Consider the following 20,727-nt stretch of genomic DNA (forward strand, 5'->3'; position numbering starts at 1 on the left):
CAGCTAGAAAATGGGGATGGGAACAGCATCTTCCTCAGAGTGCTCAGTACCGTGGCACCTGGCAAACAAGTATGCTCAATAGACAGCGCTCACTCCTGTTCTTATCATTACCATGGTCATTACTGCAACCTTGGAAAATTCAAGTTCTTGAGGATCAAGGGTCATACCTCATCACTGGGGCTGAAAATATCAGATTGCTTGGGGCCTTTACTTCAATTTCAAGCATTTGTTCTGTGTTGGGCCTGGAACACATAAAGATGAAGAAGACAGGGTTCCTGCCCTGCACAGGGTGGTGTCTGAGAGAGAGGAGGGGAGGGGAGGTGAGCAGTCGGCTTGGGTTTTACACAAGCCAGGGTTTGAGTTCTGGCTCTACCATGGGCAATCTGCTAAGCGTTCTGAGCCTCAGGCTCCTCCTCTAAAATAGGCATAATCCTAACAGCAGGGCTGGACTCACCTGCTGGGAAGGACCAGAGGAAATGAATGCAGGCAAGGCGCTCAGCCTCATGAACTAAGCACACTAAATGCTCCCTGATTACAGAGAAAGGAGCTAGGAGGCTCAGGGCTGTACCCGCAGCAGTGCTAGGAAATGAGGCGGCACGTGGGGCTGGGCAGGGGAAGGTTGAGAGGGGGGACTCTGGAGGGGGATGCTAGAGGACACACGGCAATTGACTAGGCAGACGCAGGCAAAGGGTGGTGGGAGGGCAGAGATGAAGGGGAAGGCCGACTGTAGAAGTTTGAGGCCAAGCAATGAATCTTGTATTTTTTATTCTGTAGCCCGGTTTGCCTTTATTCCATAGGCACGACTCGAAGTTATTTCTGTGGTGGATGTGGAAGACGGACTGGAGAGAAGGCCAGCAGGGGGAGCCCACATCTTCCGACTCCCCTGCCCCTGCTCAGGCCCCAAGCGCTCACTGGCCAGCCCCCACAGCCCATCAGATCTGCCCCTTCCTTCTCTGAGGGAGGTAGAGAGGGCCCTGGTTAGAGACTCACACCTTCTGTGCTCAAACCTCCCACACCAGCCCTTCCTCGCTCTATGACCTGAGGCAAGGGATCTGTGCTTTGGTTTTCTTATCAGTGGAGGGAAAGAACAGTGCCCACTTGATGGGTTAGCCCAAAGGATCAGAATCAAGCACTAACACTTGGCACAGAACCTGGCATTATTATCTGGATGGCTTTTCCACCTCTCCCTGGGCTCCGAGACTGTCCACAAAATGGCATAACAAAATGGCAGAATCTCCCCTGGTGCCTTCCTCTTTCTTGTGGCCTAAAATAAGCCCACGGAACCTAAGTTCCCCTTGCTAACTGTACAAGGTTAACAAGGGTGCTGACAAATCACGTCCATACAAGAGGACTCACAAGCTTTAGGACACTGGAGAAATGCTCTCGGCCGGCTGAGAGTTCCAGAGCTACCATTAAATACCCAGTGCAAGAACCACCTCCCAAACCCTTGGGCTGAGTCAGGGACTGACTCGTTTAGGTCCCTGGAAGTTCTTAGAGACCCACAGAAGGACAGGGCTGGTGGAAACCGTGCCGGGCTGAGCAGGACGGCAGCGAACCATTCTTGAGGGCTCTGAGCCAGGCACCGGTTAAGAATGTAGTGGTGCCCAGCATGGTGGACACATCTGTCACTTTACTGGCCCTCTGCCAGCCCGTGGCCAGCTGGTCACCTGGGAGGCCAGACACGCGCTCACCCGTCCTTGTACTGGCCTCTTCAAACCCTGAGGGCAACCTCGCCAGGCCCTCCCCATATTGGTCCTGTGTGTGGCACACTTACTGCCGCCTGCCCCCACCCAACTCTGCAGAATACCCCCCCTGCCCCACGCCCCTCACCCTTGCCGCCCGCCTGCACCTCCCACAGTGCAGAGGGGACAGGCATGTTCTCCTGTTCAGGGAGGTCGAGGGACGTTCCCTTACGGTCAGCAGGCTTAAGGACAGGTTCCCTCCTGGGGAGAGCCACAGAGGAGCCACAAGGAAAGGACTATGTCCCAACAAGGACCCTGTCTGCAGGTACTGAGACCCTCGGGAGTGGGAGGGCTGCCTGAGGCCCTGCTTGACATGACTCAAGGTCTGGAATTAACGCCATGGAGGATCTACTCCTTATTCTACCTTTTAGGTGCTTGCCTCTAATAGTTTTTTTTGCCATATTAAAATGTCTGTTTATTTGTCTTAAATATTGAGAGTAATTCCCCTTCATTTTTGAGCTGGCATCCTTTATCAACTTTGCCACTTTTAACTGAGAGATCTTGCTATTTTTAACTGATTTTACTGGTTCCAACCCCCCCCCCAACGCCACTAATTTTCTAGGCCTTAAAAACTCAGCTCTGACAATCTTTTTTTTCCTGACAATCTTTTTCTATTCTTTTCATGTTTATGTTCACCCTTTATCCTTTTTGTGTTTCTGATCTTCATTCTTTTTAATTCTACTCTCCTGGTTTCAAAGCTCTTTTAAACTTTTATCTTTGTTTTAATCTTTCTTGATATGGCTCATTTCTTTTTCCTGAGCTTGTATACTTTAATTCTACTATAACTTTTCAAATGTCGTTTTTTGCCATTTTAATGATCTTAATTTAGTTTGCTGTACACTGTTACAAGAGTTTCTTGGTGTTCATTTTTAACAGCTTTACTGGTTATGATTCACATCCCGCACCATTCACCTCGTGCACTGTACGTATCCGTGGTGGTTTAGTGTTTCCCCAGGTAGATGCATCTGTCACCAGTCCAATATGAACATCTTCCCCACCTCAGATCTGGTAGCTGGCACCGTGGGTGCCCCCACCCCAGCCCCAAACACTAATCTACTTCTAGATTCCCCACTCTGCATTTTCCTCTAAACGGAATCCTACAGCAATGGCCTTTTGCAACTGGCTTCTTTCTCCGTTGGACGGTCTTGGCACCCTTGTTAAAAATCAGCTGACCACTGGCATGTGGGTGTACGTCTAGACTCTCAATTCTATTCCTTCATCGGTCTATCCTTGTGCCCGTACCATACTGGTTTATTGCTTTGCAGTAGTTTCAAAACCGGGAAGTTTAAGTCTTCCTACAATACTTGATTCTTGTTTCTCAGGATTGCTTTAACTTTCTGGGTACCCTGCAATTCCATATGAACTTCAGAATTAGCTTGTCAGTGTCTACACACAAGTCAGCTGGGATTCTCCCAGTCTGGGGAGTGCTGCCATCTTAACTACATTAAATCTCCAGATCCAGAGAGGCTGGGTGGCCCAGTCGGTTAAGCGTCTGCCTTTGGCTCAGGTCAGGGTCTCAGGATCCTGGGATTGAGCCCCACGTTGGGCTCCCTGCTCAGCGGCGAGTCTGCTTCTCCCTCTGCTCCTCCCCCAACCCCCACTCGTGCTCTCAAATAAGTAAAATCTTAAAAAAATAAATCAATCTCCAGATCCACGAACAAGGGACGTTTCCATCTGCTTAGATCTTACACTTCTGTCAACAATGTTCCGTAGTTCTCAGATTATACATTTATACTTTTGTCTGAATGTATTATTCCTAAATATTGTATTCTTTGTGATGCTAACAACTGTTTTCTTAATTTTGTTTTCAGATGGTTAATACAACTGAATTTTGTATATTGACCTTGTGTCCTGTAATCTTGTTGAATTTGTTTTTTGAATTTGTTCTTTCTTTTTAAGGGTCATGAGTTAATAGCTATGGGGAGAGTCTACATCATAAACGGGAATACAGGTGCTCGGACCCCTTCCCCATCCTTTTCAGTGCTGGACGTGCTGGCCTGATCCTGGACAATCTGCTGACTGAGTGCGTCCATCATTGGCCCCAGGGCACACAACTACCTGCTTCCAGTTGGCCCTCATTTTCAGAAGAATCACAAAGTTAACTTCTATTTCTCTTCCCTTCTGATCTCAGCCCAAATGATTAACACGGTATGACTAGTAAACACTTGAAGAATATAATCCAAATTTTGCAGAACAGATCAGTTCAGGGTGACTGTTTTCATTACCAAGGCTTTTTTCTTTTTTTTTTGCAAAGCAGACCACTGCGTCTTCCTGTAATATACTTGAAATATGCCCAAATTCAAACTCTTTATATACAGCTTTTAGAAACAACTCATATATATCCAGGCACACCTGTAAATTTACATGAAGTAATCCATCATCTTTATTTAAGTCTTGTCTGCTCTATAATGCCTTAGAGGGAAGGTTTATGTTAATTCTCTAAACTGGGATGATAAAGCACAAGGCAAAAAAGACTAAAACTGTGCCTTCATCCCTTGTCTCCTGCACAAGGAGAGGAACTGAAGTGGTGCCTAATTCAATTAAATTTGCTAAGCATTTACTTAGCAGCTACTCTGTTCCGAGCAGATACTGCAAAGGCCTCAGGATAAAAGCACGTGAGGGGCGAGGCCACCACTCTCAAGGACTCCCGACCTAGCTGGAAACAAGTCACACAACTATAAATACCTGAGTCACGGTGTGACACAAGGAGTGAGGGGAACCCAGCCGATGAGCCTGAACAGCAGGAGGTGGGTTAACAAGACCACCCCCAGAATGAGATGAGCCTCCTCAACAGTCAGAACGGGCTCACCGTGCTGCTGTGTGACAATCTAAAACTTCTGATGGTCACTGTCTTAGGGTTCTGCCCACTTAACCCCGCATTAAGGAGTTAAAGCCATCACGATCATCAGTAGTAAGTCTCGGGGGTCTTCTCCTCCCAGCACTTGGCCTCGAGAAAAGGGGGACCATTCTCTGTGTGACATACACACCAGAGTAAAGCTGGCAATGGGCGACGCAGCAGGAGGCAGGGCGTCCTGGGGGGATGGGGAAGGTGGGCCCCGTAGAAAGGAGGCAGCATCTCTCTGCCTGGCCGATGGTTATTAAAGAAATGCAGTTTAATATTGCCTAATTTCATTTTTAGCAGGGAAGCTGAAAGGCTGACTTTTAGGTACAATTTCTGATTTTTAAATGCCCAGCAATGAATTCAATGAAAATAAATTCCGTGAGCCAAGCCAAATACATTGCTCCATGTGGTCATGCCAGTCTGTGGCCCCTGCTGCGTCTGCTGTCTTCTGTAAGCCCCACGACACTCTGTGAAGTTGCATTATTATCCCCAGATAATCCTGCTGAGGCGGAGAGGGGCCCAAACTTGCGGAAGGCCACCCGACAGGAAGTGAGAATTTGGATCCAGGGCTATCTTACATCAAAGTTCACTCTGGTTGGTGTCTTAGTTGCAAGGGGCTGGCTTAAATATCCAGGGACCCCAAGCCTGGGAGAAGCTTCGCTCTGTGGCTACCTGCCCAGCAAGAAAGGTTCTTAAGGGCATTTCCTTCATAGTTTCTCTTTAAAAATGAAACCATTCCAGTCTGTTTATTTTTACTGTCTTCCTTCTAATAAATTAGGAAATAAAAATGATTAACAGACCCACAGGTCATTACAGTATTAAGCATTCAGAGAAGTCCCCAGAACACCTCTGGGACTCTTTTCCCTGCCACAGGACCCAGTCGTACTTCCTGGTTTTCTTCCTACTGAAAAGGCTGGGGCCGCCTTTCTGGAGGGATTCCAGGCATTTGACCAGTCACATGTGCCTTGGCACTGAACGGATTCCAAGGTGAGGTCCCCTTTAGGGGCTTTCCTAAACCCCAGGGGGGACCTTCCTTGGCTTATTCACCTGTTGTGTTAATGTCTCCTCCACAAACTTTGCTCAGACACGGGGAAGCCAGACATGGAGGAGAAGGATGAGACAGAGCCCCTCAGACTGGCAGTTCACAGTCACTCGACAAATGTGACTGCCGACCCCCCATACACACCGAGCCACTCACTGGGTAGGCCGTGGTCTGTCCCCCTTCAGTACACTCTCTCCTGAGCTGTGGTAACAAAGCCAGCCTCCTTAGGTTGCTTGCTATGCCCAGAAGTCAAGCATACAGGCCCTGACCTTTTTTTCTTGTACGCCTTTTGGTTTTCTTTGGCGTTAATAACTTCTTTTCTTCCCATTGGCTTGGTTTTGTGTGTACCTGTCACCAATTCACACACAGACTCTCTGCAGACATACAGCCTTCTCTAAACACATTCACACTCACTAGGCAGCTGATCCTTCGCATGGACTTCCATCCCTCCAGAGCCCTCTTGCCCTGCTCCCTTGTGGACGGGTTGCCGTGGTGCCTGTCACGTGATTTCCCTTCACCACCTCCCCACATTTTTCCTGGTCTCCCCCATGACATGGACCCCACTTTTTCCGCCTCATTTCAGTCTGCTGTTCGATGGTCTACATCCTCCTGCAGCTTCCTGAAAGGGAACACGGGAGATGGGAGATAAACTGTTTCACATCTGCACGTATGGAAATCTCCACATTTTCACAGTGGATCAAGGCGAAAGCTGAATAGAGCGCTCCAGATAGAAAGTGCAATGAAAGTGCTGCTTCAAGACCACCCAGCTTTTACTACCAGGAAGTCTGCTGTCTCCTCTTTGGAGGCTCCTTTGCTCCAGGTTTCTGAAGTCCCAGGATTTTGGATTTTGGTGTGGGGTTCTGTGTGTTCTTCGTGCTAGGCACCTGATGGGCCTTTTGCTCTGTAACTTACATCCTACAGATCTGGGAGAATCACTTGTGTCATTCCTCATTGTCTCCTCTCTTCCTCTGCACACGGTCTGTCTCTCCCCCTGAGCCCCTTGTGCGGATGTTGGACCTTCTAGGCGTAGCGTCTTATTTTCAACTTAGCTCTGTTCTCACCTCTTTTGAGTTTTTCTGAGAGATTTTTCTCGACTTTATCTCACTACCTTCCCTTCTGCTAAACCTTTTATTGCAATAGTCACATTTCTTCTATTTCCAAGAGCTTTTTTATTTTCTGCACATCCCTCGAGAGCTTCTCACTGTTTTCATGGATGCAATGTCTTCTCTCTGCCAGTTCTTTCACGTTTTCCTCTGCTCCTCACTTTGTTTCTATTTCCTACATTTGTTTGTTTCTGCTACATTCCTATTAGAGCTCTCAAACGTTTGGTGAAGCATTAAATTGCTGCCCAAAGCCTGTGTTTTGGGTGTTGTGCAGGGGGAGGGGGAGGGAGCCATTGTGTGGGCTTCCATGTAGGGTGAGCGGGCAGGGGCCAGCTGTTTTATTGGGATACCCATAAATTTCAGTAACTAAAAGACTTTTCTCTTGGACTGGTCGGTTTCTACAGAAAAGTAGCCTCCAGCCTCTGGCCTAGGGGATGGTTAAGTCTCACTGCCACTGTTCAGGAGCCAAATTTGGAACCACAGTGAGAGGACCCTCTCGTTTCAGTGTCCCCATTTTCAGCATGCCACCCTGTCCCCAGGTGGGTCAGTGAATCCAAAAAGCTTCCAATGCATCTTATCTTGAAAGAAGTAGAGAAGGCCTGACTTTTGTGGGAAAGGGCTTCTTACCTGGCTATGCAAAGTAGGGGACAGGACCTAGGGAAGCAGCAGCTTCTCATACACACTGCCAACCAACCCGCTTATCTCTGGCGCCATCCAAATTTGTGCTCAAAGGTACCTGGAATCCCCACATTTTTTGTTTATTTCAGGTTTTGAGGCATCAATTGTTTGCTATTGCCCTTTGCTGTCATTAAGCTTCCCCAGGCTGCTCAGTCTGTCACTATCTGAATCCTGTTGACGACTCTCTGCTGTCATTTCTGTCCTAGTCTCTTTGTACCTACAGGTTGATTCCTTTTATATCCCTTGTCATCACTAGGGAAGAGTTTGGGAAAAGTGCAGATATACATATATATCCTATCTATCATCTTCTACTGAAAGCTCTGACCTCAATTTTTTAAATGACTTCGGTTGGTCAGGAACAGCATGGCATAAAGAAAAATCAAGAATAGAGAAAAATAAAGGACTAAGGAAGGTTTTTAAAGTTTTACAGTCTATAGTCCTTAGTTTAACTTTCCTGGAAGTTTCAAATCCCACATCTGTCACTTACTGGTTGCTCAACCTTATGTAAATGATTTCGTATCTCTTAACTTTAATTTTCTTATATGTAAAAGGTGATACTACCACCTACCTTGCAAGGGCTACAGAACATTGAGATCATGCAACACAGCTTCGGTACTTTCAAAATGCTGGAAAGAATAGTGGTTTAGTGTAAGAAGGAAAAGATGAACTTGGTTTTGGACACCATGCAGCTGAGATGCTGGTGGGAAATCTACATAGAGACGTGTGCGGGCACTTAGGATTACTTTCATTCAGCGAACATTTCCCGAGCACTTTCGCTATAGGAGATCCTAAGGGAGGCACTGAGGAAGGAAGAGTCGAACAAACGTGAAATCAGCCCACTGCAAGGCTGAACATGGGAAGAGAGAAAGGCTGGGACTTGGAAGGGAGAAGTGAAAGCTGTCTGCACAGCCCAGGGGACAGAGGCTGAGACGGCCTTTACCTTTCTTTGTCTTACAAGGCCCACACTCAGGGTGGATCTCCTGCAAGGGGAGGGACACCACCTTCGCAAGGCCAGCATTCAGCATGTACTGGTACAGCCGCTTGAATGTCCTTTCACACAGCCCCTGCCAAAACACAATGTAAGAGCTGCTATCAGATGAGAGCGAGGCATTTGCAACCACTGAAGTCACGTCAATGAGCACAAGTTCAGGACCCGAGTTAACCGATTCTCTTGAACGAGGAAACACCGGAGGGGCTAAGGAGGAAAGATTCCAAGCTATGTTGTCAAGGAAACAAAACAAAGTCCAGAGCACTAAATAAACGATTCTATAAATGGTTTCTATTACAAGAGGGGGAAAGAGATTTATTTGCTCAAAGATCCTGAAAGGATACATAGGGATGAGAGTGAGGCAGATGGGGAGGGGGGCAGAGCTAGAAGGCGGCTTTTCACTGTATACTTTTTCAATGTTTGGTTTTCTAACCATTAAAGTGTGCCATTAACACACACACATGCACGTGCACACACACACTCTCACAAAGCACGCACATTGCCCCTGGGCAATGGAACAAATAGAAAAAAAATGGAGTGTAAAAAAACAGTTTATCAGTGAAGTTTCCACAAAATGAGGAGGAGTGCATGCACCCTACCACTCACAGCTCTGTGAGGCAATGTGTTCAAAATGACCCTATGTGCTCCTAACTGCAGGGGTCACCAAGCAGCTTCCATCGTAGGCCATAGTTTTCCCATCACACGTTTGTGAAAATAAGTGATTTATTTGCCAACGTTGAAAAGTGAAATCTTAATTAAAAAAAAAAAAAAAAAAAGTAGGTTCTGGCTTCACTTGGAAAAAGTCCGGCAACAAATCCTGGAACTGCGGATCTGCAGCCTTCAGTGGGAGCCAGGACAGGCACGCCCAACTCAAGACTGGCCCCATGGGCCCCTTGCATGTCAGGGATAAAGGTCAGTCCCTACCTGTCACCAGTTATGTGCTGTCTTCTCTTACAATAGTCAGGAAGAAAACTAAGTATTTCTTGAATCCATACCGAGAACAAAACCATTTCTTATACTTGGCCTGTTGCATTCATTCATATATCCATCCGGGCTGCTACTGGCGTTTGCCTTTGTAACCGGTGGAGTCGTGAGGCTAGTTCCGGCTGCTGTAAGCTGTGGACAGAACCACAGGACGCCCTCACCACCAAGAGCTGTTAGTGGAGTCTCCCGGCTTTCCTCTTACCCCCTGGGGGAGAGAGAGGGAGCATATGTCTGCAGGCTGCGGCCGCCACGTATGTGTGATCAACTCTCAGACTAGCCAGTGTTCCAGCCCTTGGGCAGGAGAGCATATGGCTATCAAAAAAATACAGATGACTCACATATGGCTCATCCAAATGCACCGGCTTGGAAATGGGATCTGTCGTTAATCTAGCTGTGCCCCCAGCACCGTTGAAAGACCCTACGGAAGTTCATCCATCAAACCCCAGCCCCTAACATATGGTCCTAAGTCCTGGACCATCCGAAGCGAGGGAGGATGATGCAGTCCCACTTTCTGGGGGGCTGCCATCAGGGACTCACACAATCTGCCCAGCAAAAAAGGGAAAGGAGCAGTGTGAGCCTCCCCCACTCCCCAAAAAAGACAGCATCCATATTCATGGCATCAACCTCACGGACTGGCTAATTATTCACTAAGTCCTGCTCAGCTCTCTCTGACCCTATTTCCAGCTGCCGACAAGACCTCGCCAAGCGAAAAGTCCCAGAAGATCTTCACATTCAATAAATCCTGAAGTCAAATTGTCATGCTCCTCGTCCTCTTGCCAACGTGTTCCTCTTTCTGTACTCCCTACTTTATTCAGGCATTCATTCCACATTTACTGAGCGCCGACCGTGGGCCTGCCCCTGGCCGTCCGCCTGGTGGGGCTTCAGCAGTAAACAAGCAGGCCCGCTCCCCGCTTTCCTGAGCCCTGTCCATTTCATTGAGGTGCAATCACTCCGGCAGGACAGCAAGACTCCTCCTCCTTCATTCACACACACACACACACACACACACACACACACACACACACCCTGGCATCCTGGCCTCAGTCACTCACACATTGAGACACCCCAAAGGATTCTAGCGGCCAGCCACCCAGGGCCCGGCCTGAGGCAGCAGCATCCACCTCCTGCCCGCACCTCCAATCTCTCTTCCTTCTCCCAGTTCGTTTCCATCACATTCTTCTCTCCTTGCAACTTTATGAGGCTGAAGGCCACAACCCAACTCCTCGGCCTGGCGCTCTAGACCTCTCTCATCTGGCCCCAACTGCCCTCCCCAGCCGCATCTCCGCAGCTCCCGCCTGAGCACACTGTGGCTGGGTTACTGCACCTCCTACACACCCGCTCAAGCCGCTCTCCCGGGCCCGAAATGCCATTTCTTTTCTACGTGGGGAACACTTCGTCTTCAAAGCCCCGCTCAACTGGAACTTGCTCTCTAAAGCTTCTCCCAGCTCTCAGAAGAAAGTGCATCCTTCATGGAGCTCGACGTCATCCTTCGAAACAGGCTTCTAGCCTAAGTGTGAGTTCACACATCCGCCCCTCTGGTGACACCGCTTCATGAGAGCATGAGACCTGTCACCCTCACTAACTTTTGTCGTGGTGGTGCAGCACACAGTTCTGACTCTAAGTGCTCACCAAAGTATTTGCCGGATAAATAATGGAACAATGCACTCTCCTGAGCTAGTCCACAGGGCTGACCTGAGACCAGACTAGCCCGCACTCCCCATGCCTGAGTGACCCAGTTGGGCAGGGGGCTTCATTCTGCAATGTCTGCTGGACAAGAAATATAAGGAACAGAGGGGGCAGAATGTTTTGTAAGCAAGTAGGAATTTTCTTAATTTCTACTAGGGTCCCTGAGGAAGCTTTATCAGTCTTTCATTTTCCACTTTTGATAGAGACTCAAATACTGAAAAATATCTCTTACCACAAACAGCAGTGCATGTGTAATGACAAATGACACAGGCCTGCTGTCTGAGGTGACAGGAAGGAAGGGGCCGGGCGGGGGGCGGGGTGGGGAGGAGACATTGCATAGCTGCCTCAAGCTGACTACTGTCATGAGAGACTGCAGGCCAGGTTCAGGCTTGCAGGGCCTCTGATAGTTCAAAGGAAGCTGGAAACTTAGATTTTTATGTGAAATCTCAATTTAAAAAAAAATGCTAGGTCAAATGTACTTTTAACAACATGTAGGCCAAATCCAACCCATAAGCCTCATAAGCCCCGCTTTAAAGAGACTTGGGATGGAGCGCCTGCCTGGCTTAGTCAGTTAAGTGTCCAACTCTTGATTTCAGCTCAGATCATGATCTCAGAGTCATGGGATCAGGCCCTGGCTTGGGCTCCATGCTCAGCAGGGAGTCTGCTTGGGATTCTCTCCCTCCACCCCTCCCTCTGCTCACACACACAAAGTAAATGAAATCTTTTTTTTATTTTATTTATAGATTTGTCAGAAAGAGAGAGCGAGCGAACAACCACAAGCAGGGGAAGCAGCAGGCAGAGGGAGAAGCAGGCTCCACACTGAGCAAGGAGCTGGACATGGGACTCGATCCCAGGACCCTGGGATCGTGACCTGAGCCAAAGGCAGATGCTTAACCGACTGAGCCACCCATGCTTCCCGATAAATAAAATCTTTTAAAGAGACTTGGGCATGTAGTAGATCTGGCATTAGAGAAGAGGTCCATTTCCCTCTACGATGGAATCAGAGACTGGGGCTCACCCACAATGCAGCACCACAAGGTGAGGAACAAGGATTATCCTGGGGCCAATAATCAAGACTCCAAACCGTGTCCCTTTGTGGACTAATCACTATGACCCAAACAGCCTGACTTTAAACTTTAGGTTTTCAGTTCTGCCATCTAACCTACAGGGTAACGTTTCTCTCCCCTCTCCCATGCAGGCTCTTCCCTAGCTTCCGCTGAAGACTGTTCTCATCATCCTGGAGACAGCAAGAGGCACCTCGGTGCTTTCCTCCTCTCCCCTCTTCATCCCTGTCTCTACTCCGGAGGCCCAGAGACCAAGGTGGCCAGTCCATGCTTTCTCCCTGCATCATCTCGCCTGACTCTCTGCAAAGTCACGATGCCTTTTCCATATCAAGCCAGGGGGGACAGAATTCCAAGTGTGCTTACGGCAGCACCCCTAAATGCCCAGATCTCCCAGTCCGCAGGAACTTGTAAAGCACGTCCTAGAGCAAACGGTGGCGGGGGGGAATGGGCCTTCAATAAGGGACTGAGTACTTTCTGATCCTGTGAAACTAAGGAAGACCCCACTTGTTTCAAGGTTAGGGGCAGTCAAGTCCATTAACAGCTTCCAACTGCCAGTCATCTAACCCATACTGGACAAGGAGGTCCAGGCTGCGGCACAGATCATTCCAGCCCAGCACACGGGTGGCCCCGGGCACTCACCAGTTCTTCCCTCAGCCTGCCCAGGGTCTCCATCTGGTTACTCCGTGTGCTCAGCACACCTGAGAGTTTCTCCATGAGGATGTCATATTTGCTCCTCCTGTGAGAAACACAAAACAGTTCATCTTTTCAAACCTATTGCTAAAGAGCACCTGTTTTTTAAAGATGACAAGGCAAGACTTAAATGACAACATGCCAGACCAGACCACCTTGGTCCTAGGTTTCAGCCATCATCCGGCCACATTCCGCACTTGGCGGGGCAGAGACCATGGCTCTGAGTGGTTCAGTCAAGGGCAAGGGCACCTAAGCAGTGACAGCCTACCAACTAGACTCTTCAGCTGCAGCTGTCATGATTCTTGAAAATGCCTTACATTTTTTTTATAATACCATAACGTTTAGGAAGCACCTTCTATATTTCTGTACGATTCACTTGGTGAAGGAAGGGATTATTTCATAAAGACATGCACGGGCTTTTCTAAAACTCAGACTCAAGAGGTGAACCTAGGTGTTTGTCCACATCCAGGGCTCTCTTCGCTGTTGACTTCCCTGGCACGAGCGACCCCACCTTCCACCCCATTTTCATTGTGTAGGATCATGACTGCTTCCAAGCTAATGGCCACCCAGGAAGCCATGAAAGAGAGTGGAAGGCTTCTGGACTGTGGGTGCCTGGGGAAGGTGACCTTGGCTTTAAGTGTCTGCAGGCCTGGGGGCAGGGAGGGCACAGGTATGGGATTCAGAGTTGATGCCCACGTCTCCACTTTGACTGCCTCTCAACGCATGAATAAAGGCAGGTGCAGGTATTTACTCTACATGGACTAGTACTGGGCACTGTGTCGTGGCCATACTCCAGAAGAGGAAACCATGCTTCAGAGAGCTCATGTGACTTCACCCAAGTCAAGTACAAATGACTTAGTCCATTGTTCTCTCTGCCACCCACAGCTGCCACCTATATTCTCTGCAGACACAGGCCACACACCAGTGAAGAGTCTGCTGATACTGGTATTTAGCCAATGGATAGTAAGATAAATAAATAAAATGCAAATTCTCGAAGCACGATCCTCTCTAATGTAGGAGTTCTAAAACATAGGTTTGAAGACGAATTTAGAATTTTGACAGGAATACAGTGATATCATTACTCCTGGAAATCCAGTCAATAGTTTGCCTAGACATGTATGTTAAGTACTTTCTTTGGGTCCAGGCCGGTGCTATGTAGTGGGCACTGTAAACTGTAAAACTTACACTGAATCCTGAGTGTTCACCCACCTCCCTTTTGGAGGATGTGCCAGGCCACTGGGTAAAGGGCAAGGCGTCTGTCACTTGGCTAGGGGAGACTAAGAGTTGTTCTCCGTGGCCCAGAGAAGGGGGAATGCCTACTGCCCCTCAAGTCTCCCGTGACACTGCCTACCTCCACTACAGGGCACTGGTGGCCACGCACTCGGGGGCACAGCTTACTCACCCACCCAAGGGCCACGTATTCTAGGTCCTTCACGAGCTCAACTCTTCCCCACCCTGGTCGCTGCACCTCTCCCATCAAGGAGGGCACGAGGTGCTGGAGTGCAGGCTGAGGCCTCTCTAAAGGGTGGTGGACCATTTCTTTCCCCCATTCCTGTGCCAGGCAGTCACCCCAACAGGGAGTAGCAAAGAGAGACTCACTCCCAGAGGCTCTCTGATAATGTGCACATCTCACCACCTTGCTGTACCATCCGGACTAGGACACAAAGCTAAACAGCAACATCACGAATAGGACTCACTTAGCAGAAACCTCCCCATCTCACCATCCAGGCTGACTGTAAGAATTGCATGTCGGAAAAACGTGCCAATTTTAAATTGGAAACAGTTCAATCTCCATTCTGCCACTGTAACAAATCTAATTTGACTTATTCTTTTTACACTCACCCAAAATTTCACCAACACATTTAACAGTTCCTATTGCCGGGCTGTGGGGTTATAGGATTTTTTTCTCCTTTTCTGTATTATCTCCAAATTTTCTAAATCAGCATGACTTATTTTCATAATCAGAAATAGACCGTAAATATCTTTCTTAAAAAGCTGTAGTCATTATGTGATTTTGCCTCTCCAATTTACACAGATCTAATCCACATGGCTGAAATATCCCCGGAACAAATTGTTTTGGTGTCTGCACGCCGTACCTGTCCACGTGAAACCGATTGAGGAGGAGGAGAATTGAGTGCTGCTGGGCTCCCGTGGGTAATCGGATCACATGTGACTGCATCGTAATGAGCCCGTTTTTGTTCAGAATTTTCCGGTGATAGTGGAGCTTCCCAGCATCAACCCTGGAGGAGAGGAAGTGTGTGGCTGTGTCATTTTGCTTTACCGGTAGCTTTCACCCAACAGTAGAGGGCCTCTCACTTGAATGTAAGTGCTCAAGACACACACTTCCTATCCAGCCTCTCCAAGGGAACAGTCACCGTGAGACAATGGCCTTGAAAGGAACAGGCCTGCCTCAACCTGAGCGCCCCCCCAGGCCCCCAGCGGAGGTGGATGGGAGATGCAGGTAGAGGCCTGGGGAAATGAAGCTGGACAGGATCGCTGGGGTGGGCGATGACTGATGAGGGTTAGTGAAGACACCATCAAATATGGGTCCCCAGTCCTGCAGTGGCCAATGAGTAAGGTCACTCTACATCCCGGTTTGCCCGATGGTCCCAACTTATGCCCACTGCCCTGGCCTCCCCCTGGAGGGCGGTCTGGTTTAGACACTAATTATACGGCTGCCCCAGGGTCCCTTCAAAAACAAAGCGCTGACGCCCAATCATCATGGATTGCAGACTGCCCCAGTTGCAAAGGGGCGGAGAGGAATGGGGAAGGGGAGTCACCAGGGCCTGCGATGGGGGGCAGGGCACAATCACGGGGGAGTCCTAGCATTTCAGGAGAGAAGCAAATCATCCCCTCACTTGAAAGCAGTGGTATGGAGGTCTCGCTGGAGCTCCCCTTGCCACCGGGACCGGCCTAATCGCTCCAAAATGCAGTAGGAGAAGTCGGGGAGCTTCAGGTCAGGGTCCCCCTCCAAGCCTATCAAGGCCCTGTAACGCATGTCCTGGGAGGCAACGATGATCAGTCTCTTTCCCCACCTGCAAATCAGAAACAACCGCATGGAAGAAATAACTTTAAGTGATTTTAAGAAAAATCAAATGTGAAAAAAACAGAACCTTAGAGGATCGTCAACTTATGCCACTTCTTAGAGGTTTACAATGTCCCTGGCAAGGAGGTTTCTGTCCCCAAACTGCCTGGTGTTTGGGGTGAACAGAGCCAACCTTGTCATCTTGTGTGAAGCCCTCCATGGTCTTGCCAGGATACTCAAACCATAGCCCCAGCTCCTCACCAGGGCTTGGAATGACCTATGCACCCTCCACAGCTCTGCTTCTTACCCTCCATGGTCCTGCTGGTCCCAAAACAAGCTGCTTCCTCTGCCTGAGTGCTCCTCCCCCCATCTGTAGGAGACTGATTCCTTCTCATCATTCCGGCCACTGCTTAGACATCATCTCCTCAGGCCTCCCTCAAAGTCTAGCCAGAGTCTATTCCCTACCTCCAACCAGTGCCATATTCTTCACAGTACCTAGCACACTTAAAAATGGCTATGTATATATATACATATATATATATTTTTTTTTGCAGACATTCTTGTCTCTCTCCTCCCTTCAAATTTAAGTGCGAAAGAGTAGACATGTTGTTGACTTGTTCACTAGGACACCTTCAGTGCCTAGAATGATTGTGTTGTGGAGTATGGGCTCAGTAAATATTTGTTAAGTGACTGAGCCAACCTATGGAACTAGACATAAATTTCAAAGTCAAAAATACAGGTGTAGCTGAGATACTGTGGGTTTGATTCCAGACCACTGCAATAAAGCAAATACTGTAATAAAGCAAGTATCGTGATAAAACTAGTCACATGAATTTTTTGGTTTCCACTGCATATAAAAGTATGTTTACACTATATTGTAATCTATTTAGTGTGTAATGACATTATGACTAAAAAAAAAGTGCATACCTTAATTAAAAAATATTTATTGCTAAAAAATGCTAACCATCATCTGAGCCTTCAGGAAAGTGTAATCATGGATCCCAGATCACCGTAACAAATATAGTAATGAAAAAGTTCAAAATGTTGTGAAATGGCCAAAATGTGATACAGAAACATGAATATGCAAATGCCGTTGGAAAAAAATGGCACCAGCTGACTTGCTTCATGCAGGGATGACACAATCTTTCAATTTATAAAAAACACAGCATCTGCGAGCACAGCGAGATGAGGTATGCCTGTCCGCAACTATATGATCAGTGGATCTGTAGTCTGCTGAAAACCATCAGTTCCTACCTACTGACCTGGGGTGTGAAAATAAAGGGCAAGAATATGTCCTGCCTAGCAAGGTATTTCAGACTGAGTGACGTGATGGAAGACAGGCCTTGTGGTCAGGTGTTTAAACAACAGAGCAATGAAAGAGAATAGATGCTGGCCCAAGATGAGAGAGGTTGGTAGCTCATGAGCTCTTATGCATGGACCCTGGGTGACTCATCTGGGAAAGGGAGTGCTTCCAAGTGGGTGTTATCTCGATGCCAAGGAGTGAGTGAGTGGTGGGTTCTCTGCCAGCACACCCTCATGGGATCTCGGCTGCAAGGCTTGAACCCTGACAGTGTGTGAATGGAGTGGGCCAATCTGCCCAAGATGTCAGCTTAGATTAGCAGATAAGGCACTGTGATGGAGTCTCAGTCGTTAAGTGGTGGAGACTGGGCAGAGAAAATGAATTTCTTCCATCATCTTGGTCTGATCGTTCTCCCTCCTCCTACCCCACACCAGCAGACTTCACTTCTACCACCAACTGGGCCAAAAGATCAAAGGGGTTGTCTTCCTTTTAACTCACTGCAGGTTTGTTGGCATTGTGTGTAACCTACAATGAGTCTTCTGCAGTCATGGAGGTCTGCCGAATCCATCCTCGGGAAGAAATGTTAGGCTGTGAATACACATGAGAGAGAGACAGTCCACTTCCTGTGTCTGCATGTCACAGACTTAGGATCTATGTACTTAGGATCTATGTTCTCTCATCTCAAAACAGGCTGACAAGTTAAACTGGAAGAGGTCAGCTGGGAAAATCAAGTTTGAAAACAGGGGAACAGGTCTGCTGCTTTTCAAATGCACTCAGATTTGTTTACTACACTGTACATTATAATCCCAACATTTCCAGTTAGCTGACTCAGTGACTCCCGCTAGGCTGAAACTGCTGAGTGTGGTCATCAGCCAGGATGTCAAATACTGATTAAGCACAATGCAAAGTACCAGAGATACCAAGATAAATAAAAGTGTTATCTCCCGGCAAGGAGCTCACAGTCCACTGAAGGAGAAAGTCCAGAGAGTGAGCAATTATGCTATGGCCCAAGAGCTGGTAGACAGCAACTCTGGTGGTCGAGCCTATGAAATGCCATTATGTGCACAGCCTCCATTCCAGCCTGTGTGTGTGAACAGAACGTGTGCATCCTAACTAGGGAACACTCCCATAGGAGGGGATTCCAGAATTAGCAGTCAATGGGGTGGGTGAAGGACAAGGAAGCAGAACCTGCAAGTTTCCAAAGGCATGAAGGAGCACACCTGTCCTGGGAAGCAAGTGGCATGGCCTGGCTGGAAAGTCTGGGGTGGGCTCGCAAGCAAGAAAGGAGAGCTCAAGAGGTCGGTGGGAGTCCACATCCTGAAGGGCCCTGCAATGCCATCCCGGGGAGTTTAGATGTCATGACACAGGTCAGGGGTTATAACTCCAACACCCAACAGGATCATCAATCAGTCAACATGCAGTGACTGATTGATGACATGCATGCAACATGGAGTTGATGTTGTGCCAGGCATATTCTAGATCCTAGAGATACAGCCATGAACAAGACAGAGTTTCTGCCCTCAAAGAGTTTACGGTCTGGTGAGGAAGGGGTGACGTGAATAAACACTTCGGACCACTTTTGGTACGGGGGCACCTGGGTGGCTCAGTCAGTTAAGCATCTGACTCTTGATTTTGGGTCAGGTCATAATATCAGGGTCATGAACTCAAGTTCTGCGTGGGGCTCCTCACTGGGCGCAGAGCCCGCTCAAGATTCATTCCCTCTCCCTTTGCCCCTCCCCACCTCGTGCACACATACTCGTGCTCTCTTGTTCTCTCTCTCAATAAATAAATAAATGACCATTTTTGGTGCGACAATGAGTAACATAATGGTGCCTGGGCAACAGGGACACTTTTTTTTTGAGGAGCCAGGTTGAAGACTGAATGAAGAGGAGGGTGTGGAGATGTGAAGATCTGAGGCAGAACATTCTAAGCAGAAGGAATAGCACATGCCATAGACCTGAGATAGAAATGAGCCCTGCATGTTTGGGCCACAGCATAAAGAAGACTCGGGAAATTGAGGGGCTACAGTCAGAGAGCTGGGGGGGGGGCAGAGGGTAGGTCCTACAGAGCCTGATGGGTTCAGGTCAGGGGACAGGCAGCTGCAGGGCATGGAGCACTAGGTGGGACATGGCTCATGGCTCTGGCCTATGCCACCAATTAAAAAATCAGTCCAATGCAGCTAGATCCCGTGATTTTTTTTCCAGAGGAGCTAAATATCCAGATTTTAAATATGAGCAATGAGATAAAATTAAAAACAAAACACCGTGCTGGCTAAACAAAGCACGTGTACGGGACATATGTGCCTAGTTGGAAGCATCTCCTGAGTGACCAAGGCACTATTCATCACAATTCCATCTTAGAGAAAAATGTGCCATGTGGTATGGAAAGTTCCAAAGAGGAGAGACAGGGGCATCTGGCTGAGCATCTGACTCTTGATTTTGGCTCAGGTCATGATCTCAGGGTCATGTGATCAAGCTCTGTGTCAGGATCTATCATTACTGGGGAGGCTGCTTGGGATTCTCTCTCTCTCTCTCTCTCTCAAATAAATAAATAAATTATAAAAAAAAAAGAGAGAGAGGGAGGGAGGGAGAGAGAGACAGCAAGAAGGTAGGCAGGAGACTCTTGCACTATTCTGAGGCCAAAGGGGGCTGGAGATAAAGCTCGAAGGTCAAGTCCACAGGACTTGGTGGCCAGTTGCATGCAGAAGTATGGAGAAAAGGGGCCCAGGAGTCCGAAGTCTGCGGCTTGTACAGCAGGCACATGGGAACACCCAGAGCAGAGGAAATCACAAAAGAGGCAAGGAAGGAAGAGGAGGCAGGTTTGGAGGGAAGGAGTATGACACTCGACTTCTGGGCACACTGAGCAAGAGGCTACTGAACTCCGTATGTGGCACTTGGGGGACACCTAGGGAAGAGATAGACCCCTTGGGAGCAGCCCAACGTTTAAGGGGTGGAAGGAAGTCGGGGAGCCCATGAGGGAGCTGGTGAGGATCGGCCAGAACAGAAAAACAAAGCAGGGCGCCTGGGTGGCTCAGATGGTTAAGCGGCTGCCTTCGGCTCAGGTCATGATCCCAGGGTCCTGGGACTGAGTCCCGCATTGGGCTTCCTGCTCCGCGGGGGCCTGCTTCTCTCTCTGTGTCTCTCATGAATAAATAAATAAAACCTTTAAAAAAAAAAGAAAAGAAAAACAAAGCGGGTAGCCACGGGGCAAGAGCTTTAAAACTCCCTGACGGGGCGGAGGGGTCAAGGAGCTTAAGGGCCAAACAGCGTCCACAGGCTTGTTACTGGGAATCTCAGAGGATAAGATTTCAGTGAAGTAATAACGGCAGACATCAGCGGGCAGAGGAGTGAAGGGGAGAAAGAGCGAGGGTGGCTATTTCTTCCAGGAAGCACAGCCCCAAGTGGCACAGAGGGATCTAGGGTCACGGGGGACCCAAGGTCAAGAGGTGGTCCTGTTGTGAGATGGCTGAGTCATGAGGGCTGAGGAGAGAGCACCCGCAGGAAAGAGCGGGAGGTGCCGGGAGCTGGGCCGGAGAAATGCGGCGGGGGGGGGGGGGGGGGGGGGGGGCCTGGGCCGGGGCAGC

The 20,727-nt window shown here is 48.6% G+C and overlaps 1 protein-coding gene across 1 annotated transcript in view; it reads right to left on the reverse strand.

Annotated features, from left to right (window-relative positions):
- The window catches only part of GTF3C1 (general transcription factor IIIC subunit 1), a 72,948-nt gene that overhangs the window by 48,194 nt on the left and 4,027 nt on the right, over positions 1 to 20,727 (reverse strand). Inside the window, exons 3-6 of the mRNA XM_028109918.2 lie at positions 15,678 to 15,854; positions 14,916 to 15,059; positions 12,769 to 12,865; positions 8,348 to 8,471 (exon numbers count right to left, since the gene is read on the reverse strand). Of these exons, the coding sequence (XP_027965719.1) occupies positions 8,348 to 8,471; positions 12,769 to 12,865; positions 14,916 to 15,059; positions 15,678 to 15,854 (542 nt within the window). The remainder of the gene's footprint in view (positions 1 to 8,347; positions 8,472 to 12,768; positions 12,866 to 14,915; positions 15,060 to 15,677; positions 15,855 to 20,727) is intronic.

Source organism: Eumetopias jubatus, unplaced genomic scaffold, assembly GCF_037043125.1.
Source record: "Eumetopias jubatus isolate StellerSeaLion01/CBP00866 unplaced genomic scaffold, mEumJub1_p1.0 scaffold_12, whole genome shotgun sequence".
Taxonomy (NCBI): domain Eukaryota; kingdom Metazoa; phylum Chordata; class Mammalia; order Carnivora; family Otariidae; genus Eumetopias; species Eumetopias jubatus.